The sequence below is a fragment of the Suricata suricatta genome, chromosome 4 (assembly GCF_006229205.1).
Source record: "Suricata suricatta isolate VVHF042 chromosome 4, meerkat_22Aug2017_6uvM2_HiC, whole genome shotgun sequence".
NCBI lineage: Eukaryota > Metazoa > Chordata > Mammalia > Carnivora > Herpestidae > Suricata > Suricata suricatta.
In genome coordinates, this window is record NC_043703.1 from 117,312,801 (window position 1) to 117,338,165 (window position 25,365).

The 25,365-nt window shown below is 43.6% G+C and overlaps 1 protein-coding gene and 1 non-coding gene across 9 annotated transcripts in view; one reads left to right on the forward strand and one right to left on the reverse strand.

Moving 5' to 3' along the window:
* The window catches only part of SEMA4F (ssemaphorin 4F), a 73,317-nt gene that overhangs the window by 41,313 nt on the left and 6,639 nt on the right, over positions 1–25,365 (forward strand). For 5 of the 8 annotated variants that reach the window (XM_029937667.1, XM_029937668.1, XM_029937669.1 and 2 more), the window contains 9 exons: positions 7,622–7,773; positions 8,403–8,462; positions 8,696–8,794; positions 13,928–14,021; positions 23,432–23,551; positions 23,649–23,800; positions 24,434–24,612; positions 24,854–25,001; positions 25,127–25,349. In XM_029937667.1, coding sequence (XP_029793527.1) covers positions 7,622–7,773; positions 8,403–8,462; positions 8,696–8,794; positions 13,928–14,021; positions 23,432–23,551; positions 23,649–23,800; positions 24,434–24,612; positions 24,854–25,001; positions 25,127–25,349 — 1,227 coding nt within the window. Of the gene's footprint in view, positions 1–5,076; positions 5,359–7,621; positions 7,774–8,402; positions 8,463–8,695; positions 8,795–13,927; positions 14,022–23,431; positions 23,552–23,648; positions 23,801–24,433; positions 24,613–24,853; positions 25,002–25,126; positions 25,350–25,365 lie in introns of those variants that run through there. The other 3 variants (XM_029937665.1, XM_029937666.1, XM_029937672.1) reach the window with 3 other exon arrangements.
* LOC115290936 lies at positions 3,412–3,520 on the reverse strand. The gene has a single exon (XR_003908314.1). It is a non-coding gene; the product is annotated as a U6 spliceosomal RNA (small nuclear RNA).

Below are 25,365 nucleotides of genomic sequence, written 5' to 3' on the forward strand. Positions count from 1 at the left end.
CGGCAGAGACATGGCCCTACTTTGGCCCTGAGGTAGTTTTGGATCTCTGTTGAGAATATCATGCTAAACCTAACACTTTTTCGGTAGCTAACCGCCACCCGCACAGTTAAACATTCCAATTACACCCCCCCAAAACATTCCAGGGGGGCATCCCCCACATTGTATCCCTTAGCTTTAACCTTTCTCTCCTACATCATTCATTCACTTATTCAGTTGTGCACTCTTTTATTCAATAAATATTTGTTGAGGGCACACTATGTGCCAGGCACTGGGCTACACTGGACACACAGTGGTCCCTGCCCTCATGGAAGTATGTTTAGTCTACCTTCAAGAAGTTCTTTCAAGTCTTCAAACCCTTATATTCCAAGAGGGTCTGCCCCTCTTTACTCATGCTCATTCTCATTTGCTTGCTGATGATTCCTATAGTCCCTTCGACAAAATTCAGTAGAGATAGGATCGTTCGGCTGGTCTGGGTCTTCAACTCTGGTTGAAGGGGAATTCTTCTCTAAATTAGCCAACAAGAGAGGAAAAAAATAATGCTAGTACCAAACCAGAAATGGACAGGCGCTTTCTCCTGTTTCCCTCTTTATTATTGTCATCTCCCCCGCCCCTCATTCAGGTCATTGCCAGCTATGCAGGTTGGGGGAGGGGAAATCAGTTTACCAATGAGTGATTCAGGAGACGTTAGGACCAATAGGAAAAGAGCCACCTCCCTGTGTTTTAGACCTACAACACAAATTTTTGTTCCTCTCAACTGGTCCTCAGAGTAAAACCGGAAATACTTAATCCAGGCTCCCAGGTGTAATCTGCTCAACAGACTTCCTGTGTTTCAATATAAAGCATGGCTTCTCAACATGTCTTCTTTCTCACATACTCCACATTAGTCTTCCTGTCTTTAATTTCCAGATTATACTATACACTGATGCTAGAATTATCTTAGTAAAAATATACTTGATCACACCATTCTTTGTCTTAAAATTGTTTTGTTTTTGCTTCTGTTTTGTTTTGGTCAAAAGGCTGTTATGACTGACTCCACATAATTTATCAGGCTCAATTCACTTTGCCCTAATTGCAAATCACATCACCTGTTGCTCCCAGTTACAATAAATTTCTCTGTTTCTCTATAAATTGTTTTATTTTTCTGGAGTAGCATTTATTGGATAACGTACCAAAGACTGCGCTAGATGTGGGGGAATATGATGTGATTTCCCCCAAGATCCTACTAAAGTCTGATGGTGACAAACTACCAAGAAACCAACCTGAATATTTTAAACTACAAGGAGAACAACTGACCAAAGGTAGAAATCCACTGCCATGTTTGTGAAGACCACAGGCTGTTCCTAGCCAATGACTGAGTGTGGTGGGGATACTAAGGCAGACTTGATCCTGGGAGACATAGGATGCTTCATTCCCTCTCTTTTTCATTTAGGATCAGACTTAAATCACATCTGACTGCTCTTGAAGCCTTTGCCAGCCCTTTCCCTTTTCCCTCACAGGTGTTTCCCCTGGTAAAATACTTGTACATTTAATCTCATCTTGGTGTCAGCTTCTCGGAGGACCTAGCCTAACTCATGAATATTTGAATAAGTAATTTCAGACAATATAATAAACACCAATAAAGATAAAAAGCATTCACCAAATTTTTGTTGACTACCTACTAGGTACCAGACACTGTGCTAGGATCTGAGAATACAACAATCTTTGCCCTCCTGGGGATTAGAGTCTTAGGACAGACAAATACTTAGGCAATGGGCAATGTGGTGTGATATGGGCTGTAGCAAGGGAAGTATAAAGTTCTGGGAACATATAAGAAAAGCACAGACTCAGAGAATTGGGCATGCTTCCTGGAGAATGGGATTATCATTCTGAGTTTAATCAAGAGAGTGAATAGGAGTTAGCTAAGTAAGGGACATGGAAAACATTTCAGGCAGAGGGAATTCTGAAGAGGCTCAACCAGTCCAGGGCATAAAATGTAGAAGAGGTAGGCAAGAGGCCAGAATATAAAAGGTTCTGTGAACTATATTAAGGATTTTGGAGTTCATCCCATAGCGAAGGTATGGTGAGGAGCTGGACTGACGTGTTTTAAGCAGAGGAGTGATCTGATTTGTGTAGTGGAGAGAACAGTCTATCTGCCCTGACAGAAATGAACTGGGGATTGGAATTGGGGTGGTAGTGGCTGGTGGTGGAAGCAGGACAGGACTAAGAAGTAGCCCAGGCAAGAGATGATGGTGGCTTGAATAAGGGTGTTAGTAGGGGCATGCAGAGATGTGGAGGAGATATTTAGTAGTTAAAATGAATAGATCTTTGTGAGTAATTGGATTGATTACAAGGAATCCAGAATGACAGAGTCTAGAACATACTAAGTATTCAGCAAATACTTATTGAAGAATGAATGCAGATTTCCTGGCAGGGATAGCTGGGAAGGGAGTGGTGCTATATACAGATATAAGAAATATCGGTTCTACCATCTTACTGGGTACTCAGTTACCCAGGTTGGTGTGGGAGTGAGGATGACAGTTCTGTTTTGGACGTGTTGAAAGCCAGGTGCCTGTGGGACACTAAGTGGAGATGTTCAATAAGCTATTAGATACATGTGTCAGAAACTGAAGAGAAAAATATGAATTGGAGATGTAGATTTAAGGTATAGATATTGAATAAGTTAGTATAAGGCAGAGAGCTTAGAACAGTGATTTTTCTCAAAGTGGGGATCTCAATCTATTAATAGGTAGTAAAATCAATTTAGTGGGCTGCAACCAACATTTTATGTTTTTTAAAAATATTTTTTACATTTATTTATTTTTGAGAGAGACCGAAAGACAGACAGAGCATGAACAGGGGAGGGGCAGAAAAAGACACAGAATCTGAAGCAGGCCCCAGGCTCTGAGCTAGTAGTCAGCACAGAGCCCAATGCAGGGAACCGCGAGATCATGACCTAAGCCAAAGTTGAATGCTAAATTGACTGTGTCACCCAGGCGCACTACCAGCATTTTAAAAAGTAAAATAGAATGAAATGCAATTCCATAGAAAATATCAGGGTTTAGCTCTTGAATTAAAGAAATATAGTGTAAGTATGACTTTGTGAAAGTTTACTTCACTACTACAAAAGTATTCTAGTATGACTAGGTTGCAATGTAAAAAAGAACTTCTTATTGTATGTTGCTGTCAAAAAAATGGAAAGGGATCTTTGAAAACAAACAAAAGACAAAAAAATCAATATTTAAACCATGTTCAGAGATGGGATTAAGGTCTAGATTCGATTGCTGAGGAGCAGCTAGGGAGAGGCATATATTGGTGCTAAAGGAAATAGCATAGAGGAGGGTCCTATTGTGTTGAAGCTGGTGTGTTAGAAAAAAAGCTCCCGGGAGAAGAATTGGAGTATCAGTCTTCAGTGTCTATTTTCCCTTCTAGATTAAGCAATTTGAATCCAGGATCCATGTTTTGCATGTCATCCTTGTGCAGAGGCCATGCTAATCTCTGTATTGTTCTAATTTTAGTATATGTGCTGCCAAAGAAGGAGTATATTAATAATCATATTTTATCAAATATGATAAAAATCAAATAATAACCATATTTTAATAATCCTTATCTATGTTACTTAATAAAATGCTTAGCACATAATAGGTCCTCAATAACTATTGAATAAATAAAACAGAATTTGCACTTCAGAGAGATTACCCTGCTAATAATCTGGAAGGCAGGTGTTTTTTTTTAGTGAAACTATTGCATAGTCTAGGTGAGCAATAATAAAGTCCTGAATTATGATGATGACGGAAAGAAAAGGAAAAATTTATTTATGGTTAATAAATGCAGGTTATTAGGACAAGATGACTGCTTACATTTGGACATGGTAGCTAGCCTCCAGGATGGTCTGCTGAAATTCTCATATTCCACCCTTGTGTTGTCCCCTCTCCACAGTGCATGAGGATTGGCCTCTGTGATGGACAAAATATAGCAGAAGTTATTATATTTTTACTTCTGAGGCTAGATTATAATTATATATAATATATATTCTCTATATATATCTATAGAGAATATAATTATATTATAGATTATGACTTTCACCTTCCTTTTGGGGATTAGTTGCTCCAAAGAAGTAATACTATATTGTGAGGACATTCCAGCAACCCATGGAAAGGTCCATATGGAAAGGAATTGAGACTTACTACCAGTAGCCAGCATCAACTTGCCAGGCATGGAATTAAGCCATTCTGGAAGTGGATCCACCAGCCTTAGTCAAGAATTCAGATGACTGCAGCCCCATCCAATATCATGACTATAAACTCATGAGAGATTGGGAGCTAGACAACCCAGCTAAACTACTCCTGAATTCCTGACGCACAGAGATAATGAATGTTTATTGTTGTTTTAAGCCACTACATTTTGACGTAAATTTGTTACATCTGTTATGCAGCCTCAATAACTAAGCAATGGGGAATATAAGAGCAAAGATTACCTGCAAGGCTGTAAATTGGAGGACTAAGGGCTTGATGAAGGAGCTGGGAGGGTGGGATGACGGAGACAGTGAGTTATTTTTAGGCCCTGTGTTTGCCTTGTATTAAGGATTTCCTAGCGGACATATCCATAGGTAGTCTTTGCCCCCCTCGATCTCAAAGGCCCACTACTTATCCTTGAACACTCAGTTCAAACGTCATTTCTGTGAAACCTTCTTGATTTGCTCAGGCAAAACCTAACTTTTCTGAGCATTTATTGCACATTTTTACAGCAAACACAAATCACTTTGCCTTGCAATGATCTATTTGCAGTTATTTGTTAAATGCTTGCTAAAATAATAATTTTGAGAGATTTGGTGTGTTAACCTATTTAAACACATATTTTCCCTGGTAGTACAGATAATGGACATTTAAGCTTTTGGAGTCCCCTGAGCAAACCAGCCATTGGAGGACCGGGAGGCTCACCTCCTGCCTGGTTCCGACGTAGAACTCCCACCTAGACCCAGGTCTAGCTCCGCCAGTACCTGGGTTGGGCTTCTCTGCTCCTTAGCTCCGCCTCCACCCAACCCCGATTGGCTGGAGGAGGAAATCGGCCCGATCATTAGTCCCTTCTTGAAGAGGCGGAGCTGGGTTGCGTTCTTGTCTAGACGACGCTGGCCGAACCGGACCGAGGAGATCCGAGTGGGGCCGAGGCCGGTGACACTGCGGTCCAGAGCGGAGGTGGCAGGGCGTGCCCCACCCAGCGGCCAGGCGGAGCCTAAGATGCTGGCTTCTGCCAGGCGGCCCCGCCCGGGCCCTCAGCCGCCTCCGGCCTCGCCCTTCCCGCTGCTGCTGCTGGCGGTGCTGAGCGGCCCGGTCTCCGGCCGCGTCCCCCGCTCGGTTCCCAGGACCTCGCTTCCCATCTCCGGTAAGGCGTGGGTGCTCTCGCCGTTCGCGCCGCGCCTGGGTCCCGCCTGCAGGTGCCGGCACCCACCTGCCCTTTTCTGCCAACCTGGGCAGGCGCTCTGGGGCCCCTCCGCGCGGCGCACCGGGTCCCGCGCCGCCCACGCCCCTCCAGAACCCACGCGGGACCCCCACGCGGTGCTGTTCCGCGGCATCGCTTCCCGGCCTCGCGCTTCGGCTCCCACGACACGCCCAGGCGGTTCCTGCTGCCCTTTACTGGCAGAACCGCGGGAGAGTTAAGCCCTCATCGTGCAGAAGCGAGCACTGAGGCCCAGGAGGGGATGGAGGTTTCTCGAGGTGGTCCTTTTCGGGGTTCCTTCTCCCTCCTTCCCGAACATCCACCTGTGTCCCTCTCGCCAGTTTGATGCCCATTCTGCTTCCAAACTCATTGGTCTTTCATTCTGCTCCAGCCACCCATCCTTCTGATGACCAGCTCAGTCCATCTGCCCACTTCTCAAATACATTCTCTTATCATTTCTACCTCCCTGCAGGCTTTTTGCCCCGCTCAAAGCCCTCATCTTCCTAACCCACTTCCCAGGCCTCTCACAGCTCTGACACCAACTCCCATTCTCTGATAGACGATCCATGGATTCATCGTAACCCTCTTAACTCTCTCAGCTTTCCCTGCTTTTTCTACCCATTCCCTATATTGAATGTTGGGAAACCATTAAGTGAGTTGATTTAAAGTTCTGTTTAAATGATTTCTAAAGTCTACAGAAGGAAAATAAAAAGGAGGAAGGAAATTTGGTCCTTTGAAAAGATGTGGAAGAAGCCAAGGGATGCCACCAGATTAAAAATGGGTCACTGGAGTGATTCACACTTTAAAGGCTGTCTGCTGAGGTGGGCATGGGCATGGCTGTGGACCTTGTTTTCTTCTTAGTGGGCACTGAGTGTTAGCACCTTGTGCAGACAGACCAGTGAAGCTGAGAGGACAACCTGTTGGCAAAACCTCACAACTGGGTAATAGTAATTTAGAGTCTAAACTTTAGCCTCGTGGCATAGCCTTGCGTTGAATCCAGAAGACAAAGTTGTGGTCAGAGCCTTGGGTTTGTTTGTGCTGGAGCAATAGCCACAAAATGGAACTGAAGTTGCTAGACTGGGTTGATAACCAGAAATTCAGAGAAGTCTAGATAGCAAGGTGAAACAGAGTTGGGGATACAAGTGGAGGTTGGGTGCTCCAGGGCTTATAATGAGCATGAGAGAGTAGGCAGGTCCAGCACAGATTTGAGTATGGGTGTGGGAAGATGGGGTGGGTGGGTCTCCATAAATCAGCACATCCAGGAATGAATGGCTGGCAGCCATTCTGTCAAGTCTTGAGGGTAGCTGAGCAGATGAAGTAGATAGAACAGAGCTGTATTGATGCAAGGATAAGGACTCCAGAGTGAGCTAAGAAGGTAAATTCATGCTAACTTATTGGTTATAGTCTTTAAATGGAGTTTTTAATGATGATATTGAAGTTTAGATGTGGCCCCAATGGAGCACATGCCTAGGGAAGGAAGAAGGGAACCTGCTGTGAAACATACAGTGTATGTCAGTTACTTCCGCATATGTTATGACATTTAATTCTGTCAAGAAGCCTGATTCGTGGTGTTTACAGATGAGGAAGGTGATGCTCAGGGCAAATAACTTTCTCAAGATCATACAGCCGGTAAGTGAAAGAACCACATTTAAACTGGGGCTGATCCTTCTCCAAAACACATACTCATGCCCACTTTTTACCTCTTTAGGTGGAAGTAGGGTGGATTTGGGGAGGATAAGAGCAGTGGGAAGACAGGAGATAGTTTCCTAAAGTGCTGGTGAAGAGAGTGAATCGTTTCCTTTCTAAGTAAAAAGAAGTTACTAATAAATGGTTATTTAAAAAAATAGGAAATTTAGAGAAGAAAGTACTTGTACCTCCTATAGGTATTTTCAAATTATGTATCATGTTCCTATGGATAGAAATTACAGACTTAATAGTTAATGCTGTTATTTTAATAAAGCATTCTATTTTTTATAGAAAAAGCATACTTGACTGCATTGTGTGCTAAATATTCTGGCCTCATCAGTTACCTGTCTTTGGGGTGGTTAGATGCTTGGACTGTCAAAGCTCTGTTTTTACCCCTCATGGCTGCTAAATAAAGGATACTTGGAAGAAACAAATTGAGCCCTTTGGCTTTGCCCTTGTGGACCCAGCCCGTTTGAAGCAATGGCTGATATTACTCTCCCCTCTCACCCTCTCTTCCTGCCAGAGGCTGACTCCTATCTCACCCGGTTCACCGTCCCTCAGACATACAATTACTCTGTCCTCCTTGTGGATCCTGCTTCCCATACACTCTATGTCGGCGCCCGGGACACCATCTTCGCTTTATCCCTGCCCTTCTCAGGGGAGAGACCCCGCAGGGTGAGAAATGAAAGTGGGGAGGACCCCAGACCCCAGAGCATGTGGTTAGATCCATAATTTTATGAAATAGATTGTGTTCACAATAGCTAAATATGTAACAGTGGTGGTGGCAGGGGGAATGTTGATGAAAATGAATATAGGAAGAATATTGACTTCATTATCTCCGTTAAGGGTGATGGATGGGGGTCATGGTGACTGGGGATGTTATGAGGGAGGTTAATAAGGGAGGAGGCCATAGTGACCAGGTTTCAGGTAACATTTCATTAGAATCGTATTTCTTTAGGGCAATAGGTTTTAAACTTTTTTTGACCATCTCAAAGTAAGAAATATGTGGTACATTTTGACCCATACAGGAAGTGTGTATTTAAAGAGCACATTGAAACAGTATCTACTCTCCTATATGTGATCCATTTTGATATATTCTATGTCATTAAAAATAAAAACCGTTGATTTCATTACTCATTAGTGGGTGGAGACCTCCAGTTTGAAAAATGATGCTCTTGACTGAAGGGGTGGGGGTTGTCTCTGAAGTTCTCAAATTGATGGAGGTTGTGAAACTGTTTCACCAACTCTGAATTGGGAAGAGTTTGGGGAGAATCTGGGAGAAACAGTCACTCCTCCTTTCTCAGATTGACTGGATGGTGCCTGAGGCCCACAGACAGAACTGTAAAAAGAAAGGCAAGAAGGAGGTAGGTGTGAATCCTGGCCCTGTCCCAAGTGTCCCATTAAGACCTGGTTCCAGCCCTGGTTCTGTGTCTGTCCCCTGCAATGCTCCCATCGCAGTGGGCCCAGGCAGGGGCTCTAACACCATGTCATCACCTGTCATCTCTGATCCCAGAGCTGCATCTAACTGTCCTGACACTACCCTGCCTTTCCTTGTACCTGCTGCTTCTGATTCTCTCTAATCATCTCTGACCCCCAGGATGAATGTCACAATTTTGTCCAGATTCTCGCCATTGCCAATGCCTCCCACCTCCTCACTTGTGGCACCTTCGCTTTTGATCCGAAGTGCGGGGTCATTGTGAGTGATTGGTGGGAGGATGGGACGGGTCTTCTGTGAGTGACCGTGACAGGGGGCATGCTTAAAGTAACACTTGTGCATGAAAAGCATTTGGGGTGAGGGATGTCTTTGCAGGGTGGAGATTTTGTCTGCCATGGAAGGGGGGTAGGAGAGGGAGGGCTGAAGGGAGGTTGTCTGTAGAAGGTGAGGTACACAGAGTGTGAAGAGAGAAGAGGGATGGTGAAGGAAATTAGGAATGTGAGCTAGGCTAGGGAGAGGATAAGTTCAGGAGAGACTTCAAAGGCTAGCATCTCGTGTTTCCTTTGCCCTGTGTATGCTTTGTCCCAGCAGTCTAGATCCATTTCGTAATCAGCACAATCCATGCCTGCTTCATCCTCCCAAGGCATGTGACTATTTCTCACCACCTTCCCACCCCCACTGCCGTCTTCATTCTGTGCAGGCTGTGACCCTCTGCTCTCATGGCTTCTGAGGTCGCTGCCCACTAATGTAGTACTTGCTGGCCCCATACTGTGGATCTTGCCTTCAGAGCAGGTGCTTTGTCACCATCTTTTCTTCTAGGTCCTGTTCATTGCTTCTGGAGCCCTGGGTATCTCCACTCTCACACTCAGGCAGACTTGAGTACACCCTTAATCATATCTAGCTAGTCATGACTTCTAAAGTTACTGGGACTGGTGGCATTTCAGGAAGGTCTCAATGCTTTTGAACCCTCAGCTTTTCCCATCAGTTATCCAATAGTCAGTTACTGGTCCTCTGCCAGCACACACTTGTGACAACAAGCTGGGATGAGTCAGAATCCTCCCCTGTTCTTTGTATTTAGTGTCTTTCATCTCTGCTGCAAGTAGAAAAAGGAGGAAGTGCAATGACTCTCTTTCTCTCTCCTGACCCTGATCGTTCACTGTAGATTTTGACTTGACCCTTCTGAAACTGCAGTATTCCTTGCCACTTGGATCTTATCAGTGTGCAACTCCAGACCTCCCCTTGCTGAAGACCATCCTCAGGTCTCTGATTTCCAGTGCTCTGCCTGCATATGCTTCATTGCTCCAGTCAGTCCCCCTGGGCTAGCTGTGAGGTTAGTTGCGCTTATGTTGAGTGCTCATAATGTGGATGAAAGACTCTCCACCCAGGGTTTGCATAGCTTCCTCATCTTGGGAAGATTTCCAGGTCAGGGTGGTATTGAAAATCTCTATATCCCATCAAGTAATGTTGAGGGTATAGCTTCTCTAAAGTTCTCACAAAGCTCAGAAACTAGTATGCCATTGTCATGTTTGTCTTTTTCCAGTCTGCACATACTTGGGGAACCCAAGGGTATGAATACCAGCACCATGGCTTATAGACCATGTGATCATTCCAAGTTGGTTTCCTGGGGTCTTCTATTCTTTTTTTGGCTCTCTGAGGAGACCCTAATGGTTGTTGGATTCTAAGTATCTAGACATAAAATGTTCTGTACATCCTATCAGGATTGGTGTGACTTGGACTCCTATCCACTCTTGAGAAAAATTAGTAACCAGAGTAAAGCCAGGGATCTGTGTCCTGCACTCCCATGACTTTTAGCTCCTTCTCTGAACCCCCCTATCTAGCAAGCATATGAAAAGAAGGAACATCGTTTGGTCAAGGCTTGTTTGTAGGAGAATATAGGACACAAACTTCCTACCCCCAAAATCAGCTGTGTTAACTCTACAAGCCATATATTAAGACTGTCTTCTAGACTTCCTGAAACTTCTATCCTGCCTTTACTGTCTTATCCTGCTACCTGGCAACTCCTGCCTGCTTAAGCAAGTTCTTGCCTTGTTCCTTAGTGCTACACCTCTCACATCCCAGACTGATGACTTTGAGACTATGTATAACTAACTATTATGTGAGAGTTTTGACTAACTGATCCAGACACAACAACTCACTAAGAGTTGATTGCTCAGAGAAATCAAGGTTCTTACAAAGGAAGTTCAAGCACTGGACCTACCAGCTCTAACCAAAAGTGGAGGCTGCCATTCAGGGACAGCTCGTCAGACATTGGAAGATAATATATTTTTAAGTACTTATTTATTTTTGACAGAGAGAGAGAGAGAAAGAACATGAGTGGGGCAGGGGCAGAGAGAGAGGGACACAGAGGATCTGAAGTGTGCTCTGTCCGGAGAGCCGAGAGCCCAATGCAGGGCTTGAACCCATGAACTATGGAGAGTCAGATGCTTTACTGACTGAGCCACCCAGGTGCCCCTGGAGGAAAATATTTTAGTTTGCTTTGTTGAGCGAATTCCAGAAGTTAACAGAATAATACTAGACTTAAACAACAATAGCAATGACAAGACTTCCCAGTCAGTTAAAGATGTACTCTGTCCCAGGCTGGTGCTAGGTACTTTACATTCAAGATTGAGTTTAGTTCTTATCACCACACTCTGATATTTAGGTATTATTTGTTTCCATTTCATAAGCAAGGAAATGGAAGTTTCAAAAAGTTAGGTACCGTGTCTAGTATTACCTAAGTGGCAGTGGCAGAGCCAGGATTTAAATCCAGGTGTGTCTGGTTCCTCCCCACCACCATGTCCCTCTAGTCTAGCCTGCAGCACAGAGGGCCTTACCTGGTTTCAATATCTTGTGACATTTGATCTGTTTCATGTAACAGGCGCCATCTTTTGTTTTCCCTCCAAATACCTGGGGAGGGTCCTTTATATGTTTTACATCCTTCTTGACCAAAGCCAAAGGCTAGATTTCAACCCTACAGCTCGGTGAGAGCCTTCCTACCTAGCTGTCTTTCAGCTAGCAAGACTTGCGTCCACCGCAGCTGGTGGTACAGTGAGGAATCTCAACTCGCAGAGACTGTGGTGGAGTAGCCTTGGCCCCTTCAGACCTAGATTAAGTGTCACTTTGATAAGACAGTAAACATAACCTATCTAGTTAATAGGATCCTCACTTGCTGAAAGATTTTAAACCCAGATAACACAATGATGCCATCTGGGGAAACTGGTAGAGGAGTTATTTCATACTTCAGTAAAACATACTGAGTTAAGGGGGCTTATAGACCATCTCTGTGAGGAAGTCCAGCAGTCAAGTGCCAACACAAACTAGAGATTGGAAGGCATCACACTTTCAGAGAATTTGGGCAATAATTTGCATAGAAAGTCTAGCTGGAAATGTAAGAATGAGTGAGGTCATTGAAATATATGTGACAAAGACTAAGGATAGATCCTTATGATGCAAAGTTAAGGGATAGAAAGGAAAGTAGAAACTACCAAAGGAGATAGAGAAACCACAATTAGATAGGAGAAGGATGGTAGACTTCCAAGAGAATCAAGACAGAATCTTTGAAGGAGGGAGTGAGTCAAAAATATCAAATGCAGCATAAAGATTAGTAGGATAAGCACTGAGAAAAGGAGTCCTTCGTGAAATCTAAGGGGTTCGTTTTAGGCATAGAGATGAGAAAACATAATTTGTGTTCTAGGAATAACAAGTGACCCAGGTTTAGCTAGAAGAAGGTGTTCATTTTGAGAAGTATTAGTAAGTAATTTTGGCTAAAGAGTTTGTACACTAGGCACTGGTGAGCCATTTTGTCACACCCTTGCTCAAAAACTTACCAAGACAGTTACTGATATTCTAGGAATATCTGTGGTAGGTATGTAGAGTAAATTGAGGGCAAGGCTAGGCAGTTTGGAGAGGGGGTTACTGCTGTAGTTTAGGTGAGAGGTAGGATGGGCCACAGCAGCATGTACTAACCTTTGTCCAAAGTACCCATACATCTTGGTAATTTCTTACTGTCATCCATCATTTTTCTCAGGCTAGGCTGCTACCACTGCCTCACATATGAGATGCTTGTGCCCTTGTGGGGTCTCTCATTGCAGAAGACTCTCTCAACCCAGTGTTCCCTTTTTGGAGACCTCAGATCACATCTAATTTTAACAGGCCTTCTTCAAGTCTATCTCAGGGGCGCCTGGGTGGCTCAGTTGGTTAAGCATCCGGCTTTGCTTCAGGTCATGATCTCATGGTTCATGGGTTCGAGTCCTGCATTGGGCTCTGTGCTGATAGCTAGCACAGAGCCTGGAGCCTGCTTCAGATTCTGTGTCTCCTTTTCTCTGACCCTCCCCTGCTCATGCTATCTCTCTCTGTCTCTCAAAAAAAAAAAAAAAAAAACAACCCATAAAAAAAGGGCTCTCTCAGTAAAGTAAGATCTTGTTTGCCAACTATAGCAAATAGATGAACAGTCAGAAAAGGCCTGTAGTGTACAATCAGTACAATCAGGGGATATAGATCTATGTTCCTACTCCAACTACCATCAGTGTAGTTAGGCTCTAGCAACACCATATGCCCTCTCTAGTGAACTACCATCTGGCTTTTCAATCCCGTAACTTTGATGCCTAAGCTGCCACAGCTAACTTCCCTGCCAGTCTTAGGTTGAAGTCATCCCTGATTTTCATTTTTAGATGTTATCTTGAAGGCTCTCTTAGTGCTCAGCTGAGGTAACTTCCGGCTGGCCCTGGTGGAATGCTTATCTCTCTTTCCCTGGCCAGATCAGTCCTGCTTTAGTCCCTGGATGAAGAAGGCAATTACTTGCCAAATTCCTCAAGTTCTGACCTGAGTTTCAGGTCTTTACTGACTTCTCATATTCCTTTCCCCCTTTCTATGTTTCCTTGACTCTGGTCTTGTTTTTCATCCTTCTGTAGGAGTAGGGGGAGGATGGCCCTTCTCTCTAAGCCCCTGCTTCAGATGGTCTTATATCAGCCTGCAGTATTCTTAACCCTTCCTAAGAGCTCCAGCCCTCAGGACACCTGCTTTCTTCCCTCAGTCCCTCTTGTCCAGTTACATATTTTCCAGCTAGTTGCAAACCCTAGCATATCAGAGGGAAGATCTGCCACTCAGCCTGTTAGAGTCTGGTAGGGCCATCCGTGGGGTTCTTTTATCAGGGCATGTGGGTGTTGGAATTAGGGGAATGGAGTAAAGGGGAGCAAATGGATGAAAAGAGGGATAGCAAAGATAGGAAATGCCAGAGTGGGTGGAGGAATCAGGAATAGCCGGGGAGTATGGGGATGGTAGTGGATGGATGGGAAATGAATGGAAATTGAACTTTTCCTTCATCTGACCATCTTTGTAATTCTCAGCATGAACCCTCATATGACCCTAAACCAATTGCCCCTTTCTGGTCTATAGGATGTGTCCAGTTTCCAGCAGGTTGAAAGACTTGAGAGCGGCCGAGGGAAATGTCCTTTTGAGCCAGCTCAGCGGTCAGCAGCTGTAATGGCTGGTGAGTGGGAAGAGCCCAGAATCCCCAGAACCCCTGTCACTCCTTGCTGCAATTGCTTACTTCCCCACCCCTGCTGTTAGAATTTCTGTGTCCTTTCTTTCCTTTCCTTGCAATGTCTATTACTCCCATGCCTCTTTCTAGCCTTTTCTGTTCTTCCCACAGTGCCCTGTGTCCTCCTGCTTTTCCCCAGATTATTATTCCCCTGGTTTTTCTCTAGAGAATGTGTCTTCTGCACCTCTAGTGTGAGTGTTTGCTCTGTTAACCTCATTTTCTTTTCTCATGGTGTTTCCCCTCTTGTTTCTAAGAGGAATCTACTATAATGCATATTGTAATACATTTGGGAAAAGTGCAAAGAAGAACATAAGAAATCTTGTAGAACAGAACTGTTAAAAAGAACTTTGTGGGACAATAGAAATGTTCTGTGTCTGTGCCATTTGAAACGGTAGCCACTAGCTACATGTGGCTCTTGAGCCCTTGAACAAGGTGACTAGTTTGATGGAAGGAAAGAATTTTAAATTGGATTTAATTTTACTTTAATGGAAATAGCCAATGTGTCTAGTGTCCACCATCTTGGCACAATTCTAGAATATCAAAAAACCGCTGATAATATTAGGGGGTATTTTTTTCTAACTTTTAAAATGTGTGTGTGCACATGCATATGCACTCATGCACATATATTTTGCTGGCCAGTCCTTTGTTGCTCCGAGGGACCAGTCATCCATAATGACTGTTAATTCCTGCTCTTACTTACTTTGACCCAACTCTATAAAGTTGTTCAAGTGTGAAATGGTTCAATCACAGTTTATGCCCAAATGTTTTCTGGAGAATGCCTAATCCTTTAGCAACTACAAAGTGAATTGTTTTTGTGCCATGTATCCTGTATTTTAGGTCGGACCACCCCATGTTCACCCTTCAAATTTAGTGAGAATCTGGCCACATTCTCACAATAGTATAAAACAATAAGGTTAATAGAAATTTTATGCGTGTGTATATTATAAAACTTTTTAAAAAGTTTATTTATTTATTTTGAAAGAGAGAGCGCGAGCACAAGTGCGGGGGAAGGACAGAGAGAGGGGGAGAGAGAAAGAAGCCTAAGCAGGCTCCATGCTGTCAGTGCAGAGTTGGATGCAGGACTTGAACACACAAACCATGAAATCATGACTTGAGCTGAAATCAAGAGTTGTATGCTTAACTGACTGAGCCATTTTAGGAGCCCTATTGTAAAACTTTTAAATGTCATACAATATGGATTTAATTTTTAATTTTGTCATGTAATTTTATAGTCATTTCTATATAATTTAAAATTTTTGTGAAGAAAAATTTTAATAACATGATACTAATTCTTTGAGCATACCACAATTTAATTAAGCAATCCTAAATAATTTATGTAAGTTTATTTAATTTCCAAGTTTATTTAATTTACCTCAAAGTTTTTGCTATTTCCCATAACACTATAATAAACATTTTTGTGCATACATTTTTATTCTCATTTTAGATTGTCTCAAGAATCTTGGGAATGGATTACTATATCAAAGGGTGTGAACATTTTATGGCTCATTATTTGTTGCTAATTGAGTTTTTAGAAAGTGTACCAATTTACACCCTAAATCAGCAGGAAGAGTGTTTGTTTTTCTCACATAAATTTCACTAGAATCGTATTGTCGTTTTCAAAAATCTTTGCTAATTGAGGCTAAAACTGGCACCTTGTTTTAATTTGTATTTATTTGAATATTAGTGAAGTTAAACGTGTTTCATGTTTTAGTACTTATTTTTATTTCTTCTTTGGTAAATCCTCTGCTTGTATTCTTGGGCCAATTAATAGGTAGCATATATGTTTCAATCTATATCTTTTCTCTTGTGACTACATTTTTAAGTTAAATCTTTCTCTAGTTAGCAGATAAATTTTTTTCTTCTTACAGGTTTTCCCCCAAAACATTTAATTCTTTGATCTATTTGGAACTTACTTTGATGAACGGCATGAGATGGCTATCTAAATTAGTTTTTCCCATTTAGTTGATCCACTGACTCAGCATCATTCATCATACTGCTTTTTTTCCTCTTCACTGACTTACTTTTGCTGTGAACTTTATCGTAAAATTAATTTTTACCTACTGTTTTGGAATCTATTTTATGATAAAACAAAAATTGGGATACAAGATCTAACAATGACTTTTTTTTTTCGTATGCATGACTTTATAGGAAAAGTCTTAAAAGCTAGCTATACAGATTAAATCACTGTTAGACATACAATTAATGACTTCCCTTTTCTGAAAAGTAATAAAATAGTAATACATGCAAGCTTTGTCATTTTTGTCTTTTATCTGCAATTGAAACTGACGAGACCTTGTTTATAGTCATACATGTTTGCATAAAACAGTTTACTCAATAGTTTTCTTGGCTCTTTATCAAGCATCTTTGGCAAAACTGAGCCAGTTTGGCTCATTAACAAAGATTTATCAGTTTTAGCAATTGTGAATATCTTTTGATTCTACATGATTTTATTTTATCAATAGGAAGAGTTCTCAATTACAACAATATAAGGAAATTGATTAACACACTTTCTTTGTTGCAAACAGTAATCTTTATATTCAACCTTCTGCATTTAATTTCTCTATGTTCCAGTCAGCAAGTGAATTCACATTAGCATGTGTTTTAACAACACAAATTTCATAAATAAGATCATTGTATGACAAAGAACATTTTCTAAAAGGAAAAACATTTTTCAAGAGGGTTTTGAGTCTTTCTTTTTCCCCCAGGTAATGAAATTAAGGTTGCCTTTCAACTGATAATTGATGGAAATGGCTAGAAAATCATTCTAACAGTTTAGAATGGCTAGCTTTCCCATGCCACTTTCTGTCTTAGATCCAAATCGTAGTCAATCCCAATATTAAACACTGTCCTCTGAAGTTCTTATTTTATAGGGCTATAATTTAAATTTCTTTAAATTTGACTGAAGTGCCAATATTCGGTTGTAGTTTTCAATGTTGATCTGTTATGCCCTGCTGTCCTTTTGTTTTGAAAATAGCTGTATTGAAAATAGTGGCAACATTATGTAAGAACCAGAACCAAACTTCCCAGTTAGGGTCTATGAAAGTATCCTTAAGGATAGTATTAAGGATAATAGACGTATTTTGAAATAAAAAGAAGAGCTTTAGGTAATGAAAATATTAGGATATAATAGCAGGAGTATCTCATTTTAAATTATAAAAATTACAGTGTGCATTGTAGGTAATTGAGAAAATACAGAAATACAGAATATATATAAATACATAAAATATATACATTCTTTAGAAAAAAAATTTAAATTTTTAAATGTTTTATTTATTTTTGAGAGAGACAGAGCATGAGCAGGGGAGGGTCAGAGAGAGAGAGGGAGACACAGAATCAGAAGCAGGCTCCAGGCTCTGAGCTAGCTGTCAGCACAGAGCCTGACCTGGGGCTCGAACCCACGAACCAGAGATCATGACCTGAGCTGAAGCCGGATGCTCAACCCACTGAGCCACCCAGGCGCTCCAGAAAAAAAATTTTTTTAATGTCTATGTATTTTTGAGAGAGACAGAGAATGAGCTGGGGAGGGGTAGAGAGGGAGACACAGAATCCAAAGCAGGCTTCATGCTCGGAGTTGTCAACACAGAGCCTGATGTGGGGGGCTCATGACCTGAGCCAAAGTCCGATGCTTAACCGACTGAGCCACCCAGGTGCCCCTACATTCTATAAAATACATATGGAAATATATAGAAGGAAGTAAAAAGTTAATTGTAACTAAATTATCACCAGATAGCCGCTATTATTATTTGTATTTTCTTCAACTGTGTCTATGTGTATATTTGTAACACATTGAAATTATCATGCATATTTCACTTAGTATTGTATACTAGCTTTTTATCATAGTATTAATTACCAAAATTATGAATTTTAGTGATTACATACTCTTACTTGAATGTAGCCCAGTCTATTACCATATAATTATACATTCAAAAGTTAAAATAAATTATTGCTTTTATAAATAATGCTGCAGAAGAAATCTGTTCACGTATAAATCCTTTACATGAATCTAATTAGTTGCATATGAGTCAACCCAGAAAGTAGAATTGCTGGGCCAAAGGGTAGAAAGGTTTCTGTGGTTCTTCGTGGATTTGGCCAAATTGCTTTCTAGTTTGTCCCTCCAACATTGACAAGAGGACCTCTTCCATTGCACCCATGTCAGTCCCAAGTAATATAGTTAATAAACATACAGTAGTCCCCTTCAGAGCTCTATTTTATATGTTTTTGCTTGCATCTCCATTAGTGAGACTGAACAACTTTTTCAGGTGTTTATTGGTACTTGTATTTATTTAGGAATAAACCTCAGAAATCTTGTTCTTCAAAAATGACATTTGTATTGCACTTAGATCAAATTAACAAAATTATCTCAGTGTCTCTATTTGCACTATTCCAATTTGGATAATGCAAATATTTTGACAATAATGTTCACATTAGCTTAAGAACACTGGCATTTCTTTCTGTCTCCTTTGCGGGGGGTCTTTGTCTTCCACTCATCCTTTCAACGTTGGGGTTCCTTGGACCCCCACTCAAGGTCCTGTTCTCTCATTCACCATGGTTGTGATCTCAACCAGCTGCATAGATTCTGCTTCCACTGCATTCTGATGCCCCCCAAACATTATCTGGAGCTACAGACCACATATCTAACTGCCTTCCAGATATCTCCAGATAGATGTCCCACAGAAATCTGAAAATCGAAATGTCCCAAACTGAGCTCATCATCCTTACACATCTCCCCCAACCCTGCTCCACCACCAGTGTCCTCTCTTCTGAGTGCATAGTGCCATTGCCTCCCTTCCCCTGCCCCAAGCATCCAAGCTGGAGACAGCAGTCAGTTATCCTCGGTTCTCCCTGTCACACATCCTTGATAAATAGGGTTTTTATCAAGAAGAGCAGGCAAGAGATTTTGTTCTTTCTCTTTCAGAATCTGTACTATGTTTTATCATCTCTGTTTAATCTCATTGCATCTTGCAATTACTGCATCCACCAAGAAGCACTGTAGATGTTTCAGATGCACTGGGTACTGCCAGCATTTTGGGGTGAAGCCTCCCTCTTAAATTTGGGTGTGTTTGCCCAAGACTAGCTAGCATTCACACACTGAAACAAGACACTTAGAAATCCTACTTGACCAACAGAGGAAAAGGTAGAATAAACACTGCATCTCCAACTATCTAATCACGTCCTCATTATAGGCTGTTATTAAAAAAAAGAAAAGATCTAGCAGGCCTAATCCTTAGATAAGGAAATGAAGAATATTAGGAGAGCAGCTATCTGTCCTGCAAAGCTCTGACCATGAAAAGAAAAGGGAGTGGGGGAAGGAAGGCCAGGGCATGTTTAAAATCCTTTTTCAGAAAGCTAATGGATGGTTATTCCTATTGTAAATCTTCTTTAGAAGTGGCCATTTTGATACCAGAGTGAAAATTTGAGCCCCCAGGGTATAGGGACACACTGCTATGGTGGCATTCTAGGCCGTCAGTGTTGGCTTGCTAGTACACCTGGGAGGCTGATGTCACAGGCTTTACGTTTGGGCAGATGGAGATCTATTTCCACACACGATTGTGGTTTTTCTTTGGCTGTGATTCTTTATTTTTTGTGGCTTTCCCCCCAGCATTTCCAAAATGAAAATACCTTAATTTTTTGAGTTATAAAAGTAAAATATATTAACTACAAAAAATATTTAGTGAGTACAGTGAGTACAAAAAAGTAGAAAGGAGAAAATAAAAATCATTGTAATTCCATTGATCCGAAATAAGTGTCATTAACACTGTAGAATTATGGCTCCTTCCAATCTTTCCTATATCTGCAGACATAGATTTTAAATAGGGTTACATGATACCTGGTGTTTATTTTCTAACCAGCTTGCTCACTGAATTCAGCACTATGGGCATCATCTAGTGCCAATAACAAATGTGTGTTTTAATGTTTACTGAATTGATTCATTCAGTAGTAGCTTGCCACAATTGCACATACAGGAATATTTTATTATATGAGAAATCCAAAAGAATATTTGAAATTGAGACTGTCCTGGAGAATCTAGGGCATGTGGTGATACAGTGTCCTCCTGTGGACCTCTGTCCTTATGACTGATGGCCGCTGTTCCTTCTCCTCAGGGTGTGTGATTTATTATTGTGAAACAGAGACAGAGCATGAGCATGGGACAGGCAGAGAGAGGTGGAGACACAGAATACAAAGCAGGCTCCAGGCTCTGAGCTGTCAGCACAGAGCCCGATGCAGGGCTTGAACCCACGAGTGGTGAGATCATGATCTGAGCCGAAGTCAGGCACTCAACTGACTGAGCCACCCAGGCACCCCTGTAAGACTGTGTTTCAAGCCCCTTGATATTCCTAGAACACCTGGAACCCTACTACTTCCTCCCAAAGTGTCTGACCCCTCCTGCTGTACCTTAGTGTCTGTGACCTTCTGCTCTTTTTCTCTGAGTGCATGTGCTCTTCTGCAATTCTAGTCTCCAGAGTTGCTGAATATCCCCCTGTTCTATTAGAAACTTTTGGGACCTTTTACCTCCATCCATGGCTGAGTCCCCGCAAATCATTTATGATTGTTCTTCCCCCCATACCAAATCATGCTCCTAAATTTTCATAACTGTCTCTTCCACACATCTCCCTCAGTTCTCAGGATGTTCATAACACAGCTTCTGCCAGAGTTTTGGTTTTAGAGTGTTTTATGTACAATGCTCCTAGGGAGATTTTTCATTGTGACTCTGGCTTCTGTTTCAATCCCCTCCCCCAACCTTGAAAGTATGGAAGGTTGGCTCATTTGCTCCTCTAAGTGCTGCCAGACTATGTCCCTAACCTGGTTTTCTCCTTCCTGAAATGCTCTGGGAGGGATTGGGGTGCCATTTTGCAGCCCACATAAGGAGACACAACTCACAAATGCTGAATGCCCGCCACACGCCAGGCCTACGTGCGGCTCTATGTTTGTGTTGCATTTAACCCTCAATACCGCTAGGTGGAGGGCTGTATTTTCTCCATGCTATGTTTGAGGTGCCTGAAGCTAATTTGCCCAAGTTCATACTACTTATAAGTATTTACGGTCCAAAGTCAAGCCTTCTGAGCTCCAAAATGTTGGGATTCTTTTCATAGTCTCAAGCATTAGAATAGTCTCCACTCCCCACCTCACAAGGGGATTTCTGACCCTCTGCTGCTGCTTTCAGGTTTCCAACCCTTTTTTGCTTTGTATAAAGTATTTTTGAAAATAGGGTTATTTTTCCAGTGCCTGAAACATGGAACTTTGCTTAAGCAGCTGTGACCCTAGGATGATCGGGCTTCCCCCAGAGTGGCCTTGCTCACAACTGCTTCCTTCAAGGTGCATGAGCCCTGTAGCTCTTCCAGGGCTTTCCATGCACTGGTGTCCAGCACACCAGCCTCTCTCGCTTCTCTAGCCCCTCTCTGACTTGGTTTGCTAGTTGCTTTCATGGAACTTCTCCCCTTAAATAGTGGTATTCCCAGGGATCTCTTCTCACTTTCTCTTTCTCCCTGGCCACCACATTCATGGCATGGCTTCAGCCCGATTCCCAAGTTACCTGACTGGCCCTGTTGCCTAGACCCTTCTGTTTGATCACCCTCTAGGATCTCTGACCAGATGTCCTGAGGGGACTGCAACCGTAGCACATTCTACATCTGAAGTCGCTTCTTTTCCAACTACCTTCCTTATGGGCCTTCTATCATTTCCTGGCTTTGCTCATAGTATCATCCTGTGCTGTCATCCATCTTAGAAGCTGGAGACCTTAATGACTTTATTTTGTTCCATTCTTTCACATGTCATATTCAATTGATTTTCAAATCTTGTTAATGGATTCTGCCTTAGAAATATCTCCCGAGTCCAGCCCTTTCATCCCCACTCTGCTGCTGCCTCAGTTCTGGCCCTCCACTCTTGCCTGGATTGTGTGACTGTCTTCTTAAAACCCAGAACTGATTATGTCACTCTCTTCCTCACGAAAACCTGCAGCTGTACTCTTCCCTGTAGGATAAAGTCCACATTGCCTGGCATGGCAGACCAGATTCTTATAATTAGGTGCCCATCCTTTCACCTGCAGCTTCAGCACTGCTCACTAGGCTAGCCGTCCTCGGCCCTGCCAGAGCTGCAGCCACAGGGAGCGTCCACATCCCTGGACATGGCTCCTCTCATCCCCACCTGCCCATCTTCCTCCCTGAAGTCCTTCCATCTGGTAGATTGCTCATTCCTCAGCCCCATCTCAGATGCCACCTCTTGGACGCTGTTCCCCCAGTTAGATGTGGCTGGGTTCTTCTGTTTCCCTCCACATCTGTTAGTCCATGCCTCCTGGAATCTGATCACATGTTTGTCTTCCAGACTCAAATGAGGTTCTTGGGGGCAGTGACGTGCTTAGCACCTGGCACAGTGGCTCCTATGTAGGAGGTGGTGAAGGAAGATGCCACTCCGTCCTATCCAGAGTTCCTTATACTCAAAACTCCTTCAGGGGGTCATGACCTTCTACTACCCTGAGCAATTTTCTCTTAGTCTTATCTGAACCTTCTCTGTTACAGGGTGGCTAAGGTTGTCTCACATCCACTCACAGAGCTGCATCTCTGCTTCCTGCAGAGTGTCTGTGATTTCTCTCCTCTCCAGTCCCCACCATCCGTAGGGTGCCTCTGCCCCTGCGCTGTACCAAGAGGGAGGAGCCGATCCCTCATTGCTTCCTCTGGCTGGCCGTGCAGCATTGATTAACCCCCAGGCTGCTGTTTCTCAAAGTGAGGTTACATGTTAGGGTGATGCTGACTGCTCATTTGTAACTTAGTTCTTGGGCCATCTCCTAACTCTACTGAGTAGAATTGCTGGGTGCAGGGCCCAGGAATCTGTGTTTTGATCAGTTCCCCCAAGTGATGCTGGTATACCCTAAAGCTGTGACTTATTCCAGAGCAGTGTCCACTCCTGAATCAGAAAGACCGCTAGTTCTGTCAGACATTTACCAGAGTGGGAGAGCAAAAGTAAGGCTGGGTGTGCTGCAGAGCAAACCCCGTTCCTGGAGAATCACAGTATAATTAGTACATTATGGGATAGAAGCATCCAGAAAACACTAACAATAACAACAAACAAACCGACAGACAAAAAATCCTGATTTGCACAAGGGCAGGCTTTATTCTTCCTTCCTGTACATTAATGTCCTCACAGGTTTCCCTTAATGTTGATTGCCTTTACTGCCCCCGACCACTTGATGTCTGTGAGGATTTTAAGTGAGATAGTGCCTATCAGGTGCTTAGCAGTGCCGGCCATGTCATAGGCACTCAGCTCCTCAGGGTTCCTGCCCCTGCTTTGTCCCCTGTACTGCCTACAACCCCTTTTGCTTCCCTCAGTCATTTCTGACAGCTCATCTCCTCCCTGTCGCCCTGCAGGGGGCGTCCTTTATGCTGCCACTGTGAAAAACTACCTGGGGACGGAGCCGATTATCTCCCGGGCTGTGGGTCGCGCTGAGGACTGGATTCGGACAGAGACCTTGCCATCCTGGCTTAACGGTGGGGAGAGGGGGTGGGGTGCACTGGGGACAGAGCTGGCTGAGGCTGGGCGGCCCCAGGCTCTGTCTGTGGTGTCTGAAGCCACTGGTCTCCCCAGCCCCAGCCTTTGTTGCCGCCGTGGCCTTGAGCCCAGCCGAGTGGGGGGACGAAGATGGAGATGATGAGATCTACTTCTTCTTTACGGAGACTTCCCGAGCATTTGACTCCTATGAGCGCATTAAGGTCCCACGGGTGGCCCGTGTGTGTGCGGTAAGACCACTGTCCCGACTGTCTGTCTTTATCTTCTGCTCTGTCCTCTTGTCTTTTCCTTTCTGGGCCTCTGTCCTTGCATCTCTCCTGTGTCCTTTTTTTCCCTCTGCTTTGCTTCTTTTCTGGGAGTTGGGGGGTGTGGGGAAAGGGCTCTGGCTTTTCACCCCCACAATTACCATTGTGACACGCTGTCCCCAGGAGGTGGACTAGTGAAGAGGTTAAAGTCAGGAACTGCAAACAGAGAGTCCTGGGTTCAAGTCCTAGCTCCACCAGTTCCTGCCTCTGTGACTCTAGGCAGGTTCATTAGCATCATTGAAACTCCTCTGTAAGTTGGAGTATTAATAACCTCTAGCTGTAAAGGTTGTTTTGAGGACCAAATGAGATAACTTATGTAAAGCCTGTAGGAGACTATTTCAAAAGTGCACCATGAACTTAGTCAGCACATTGTTATTGTGATCTTTCCCACTCATTATCCCCTTCAGTGCTCTGTATCTTCATCCTTGCATTTCTGTGCATCTGCCTTCCCATCTGTCTGTGTCTGCTCTGAAGACAGGGGAAGCCTATATTGGTGTCCACATGCCTCCCACAATATTGGTCTTCTAAGGAGAGCTTCCCATGCGCTTGTCATCTCAGGGGGACCTTGGGGGCCGCAAGACCCTCCAGCACAGATGGACGACATTTCTGAAGGCTGATCTGCTGTATCAGGGGCCTGAGCATGGCCGGGCCTCCAGTGTCCTGCAGGACGTGGCCATTCTTCGACCTGAGCATGGATCGGGGACCCTCATCTTTTATGGCATCTTTTCTTCCCAGTGGTGAGGGGGTCCTGGTGTGGAGGAGTACTACAGGGTGGGAGAGACATGGGGATGGGTGCAGCATCGGTGCTGTCTGGTCCAGAGGGGGTGGGTTCTCCCTGGAGCCCTGTTCCCTCTGCCCTGGAGAAGGCTGCACGGCTCCCTGGGTCACGGTTCCTGCATTTCTCATGGGTCATCTCAGGATGAGCTGCTGATTCCTAGTTCCCTCTAGATATGTGGCTCCAACCTGTGACTCTTACAGGGAGGGGGCTGCCATCTCTGCTGTCTGTGCCTTCCTACCACAAGACATTCGGGCAGTGCTGAACGGTCCCTTCAGAGAGCTGAAACATGACTGCAACAGGGGACTGCCTGTCATGGACAATGACGTACCAGAGCCCAGACCTGGAGAGGTGAGGGGGCTAGGGCATCTCTTCCCTTCACACCTGAATTGCTGCATGAGAGAAAGGTTCCAGCTAAGCATCATGGACACTTCCTGGCCTTTGGGAAACTGTCACCCATTCTGTGTTTCCTCCAGTGCATTGCCAACAACATGAAGCTCCAGCAGTTTGGCTCATCACTCTCGCTGCCTGACCGTGTGCTCACCTTCATCCGGGACCACCCACTCATGGACAAGCCGGTGCTTCCCACTGGTGGGCGTCCTCTGCTCGTCACTACAGATACAGCCTATCTCAGAATTGTGGCCCACAGGGTGACCAGCCTCTCAGGGAAAGAGTACGATGTGCTCTACCTGGGAACAGGTATGTTTCATAGTCA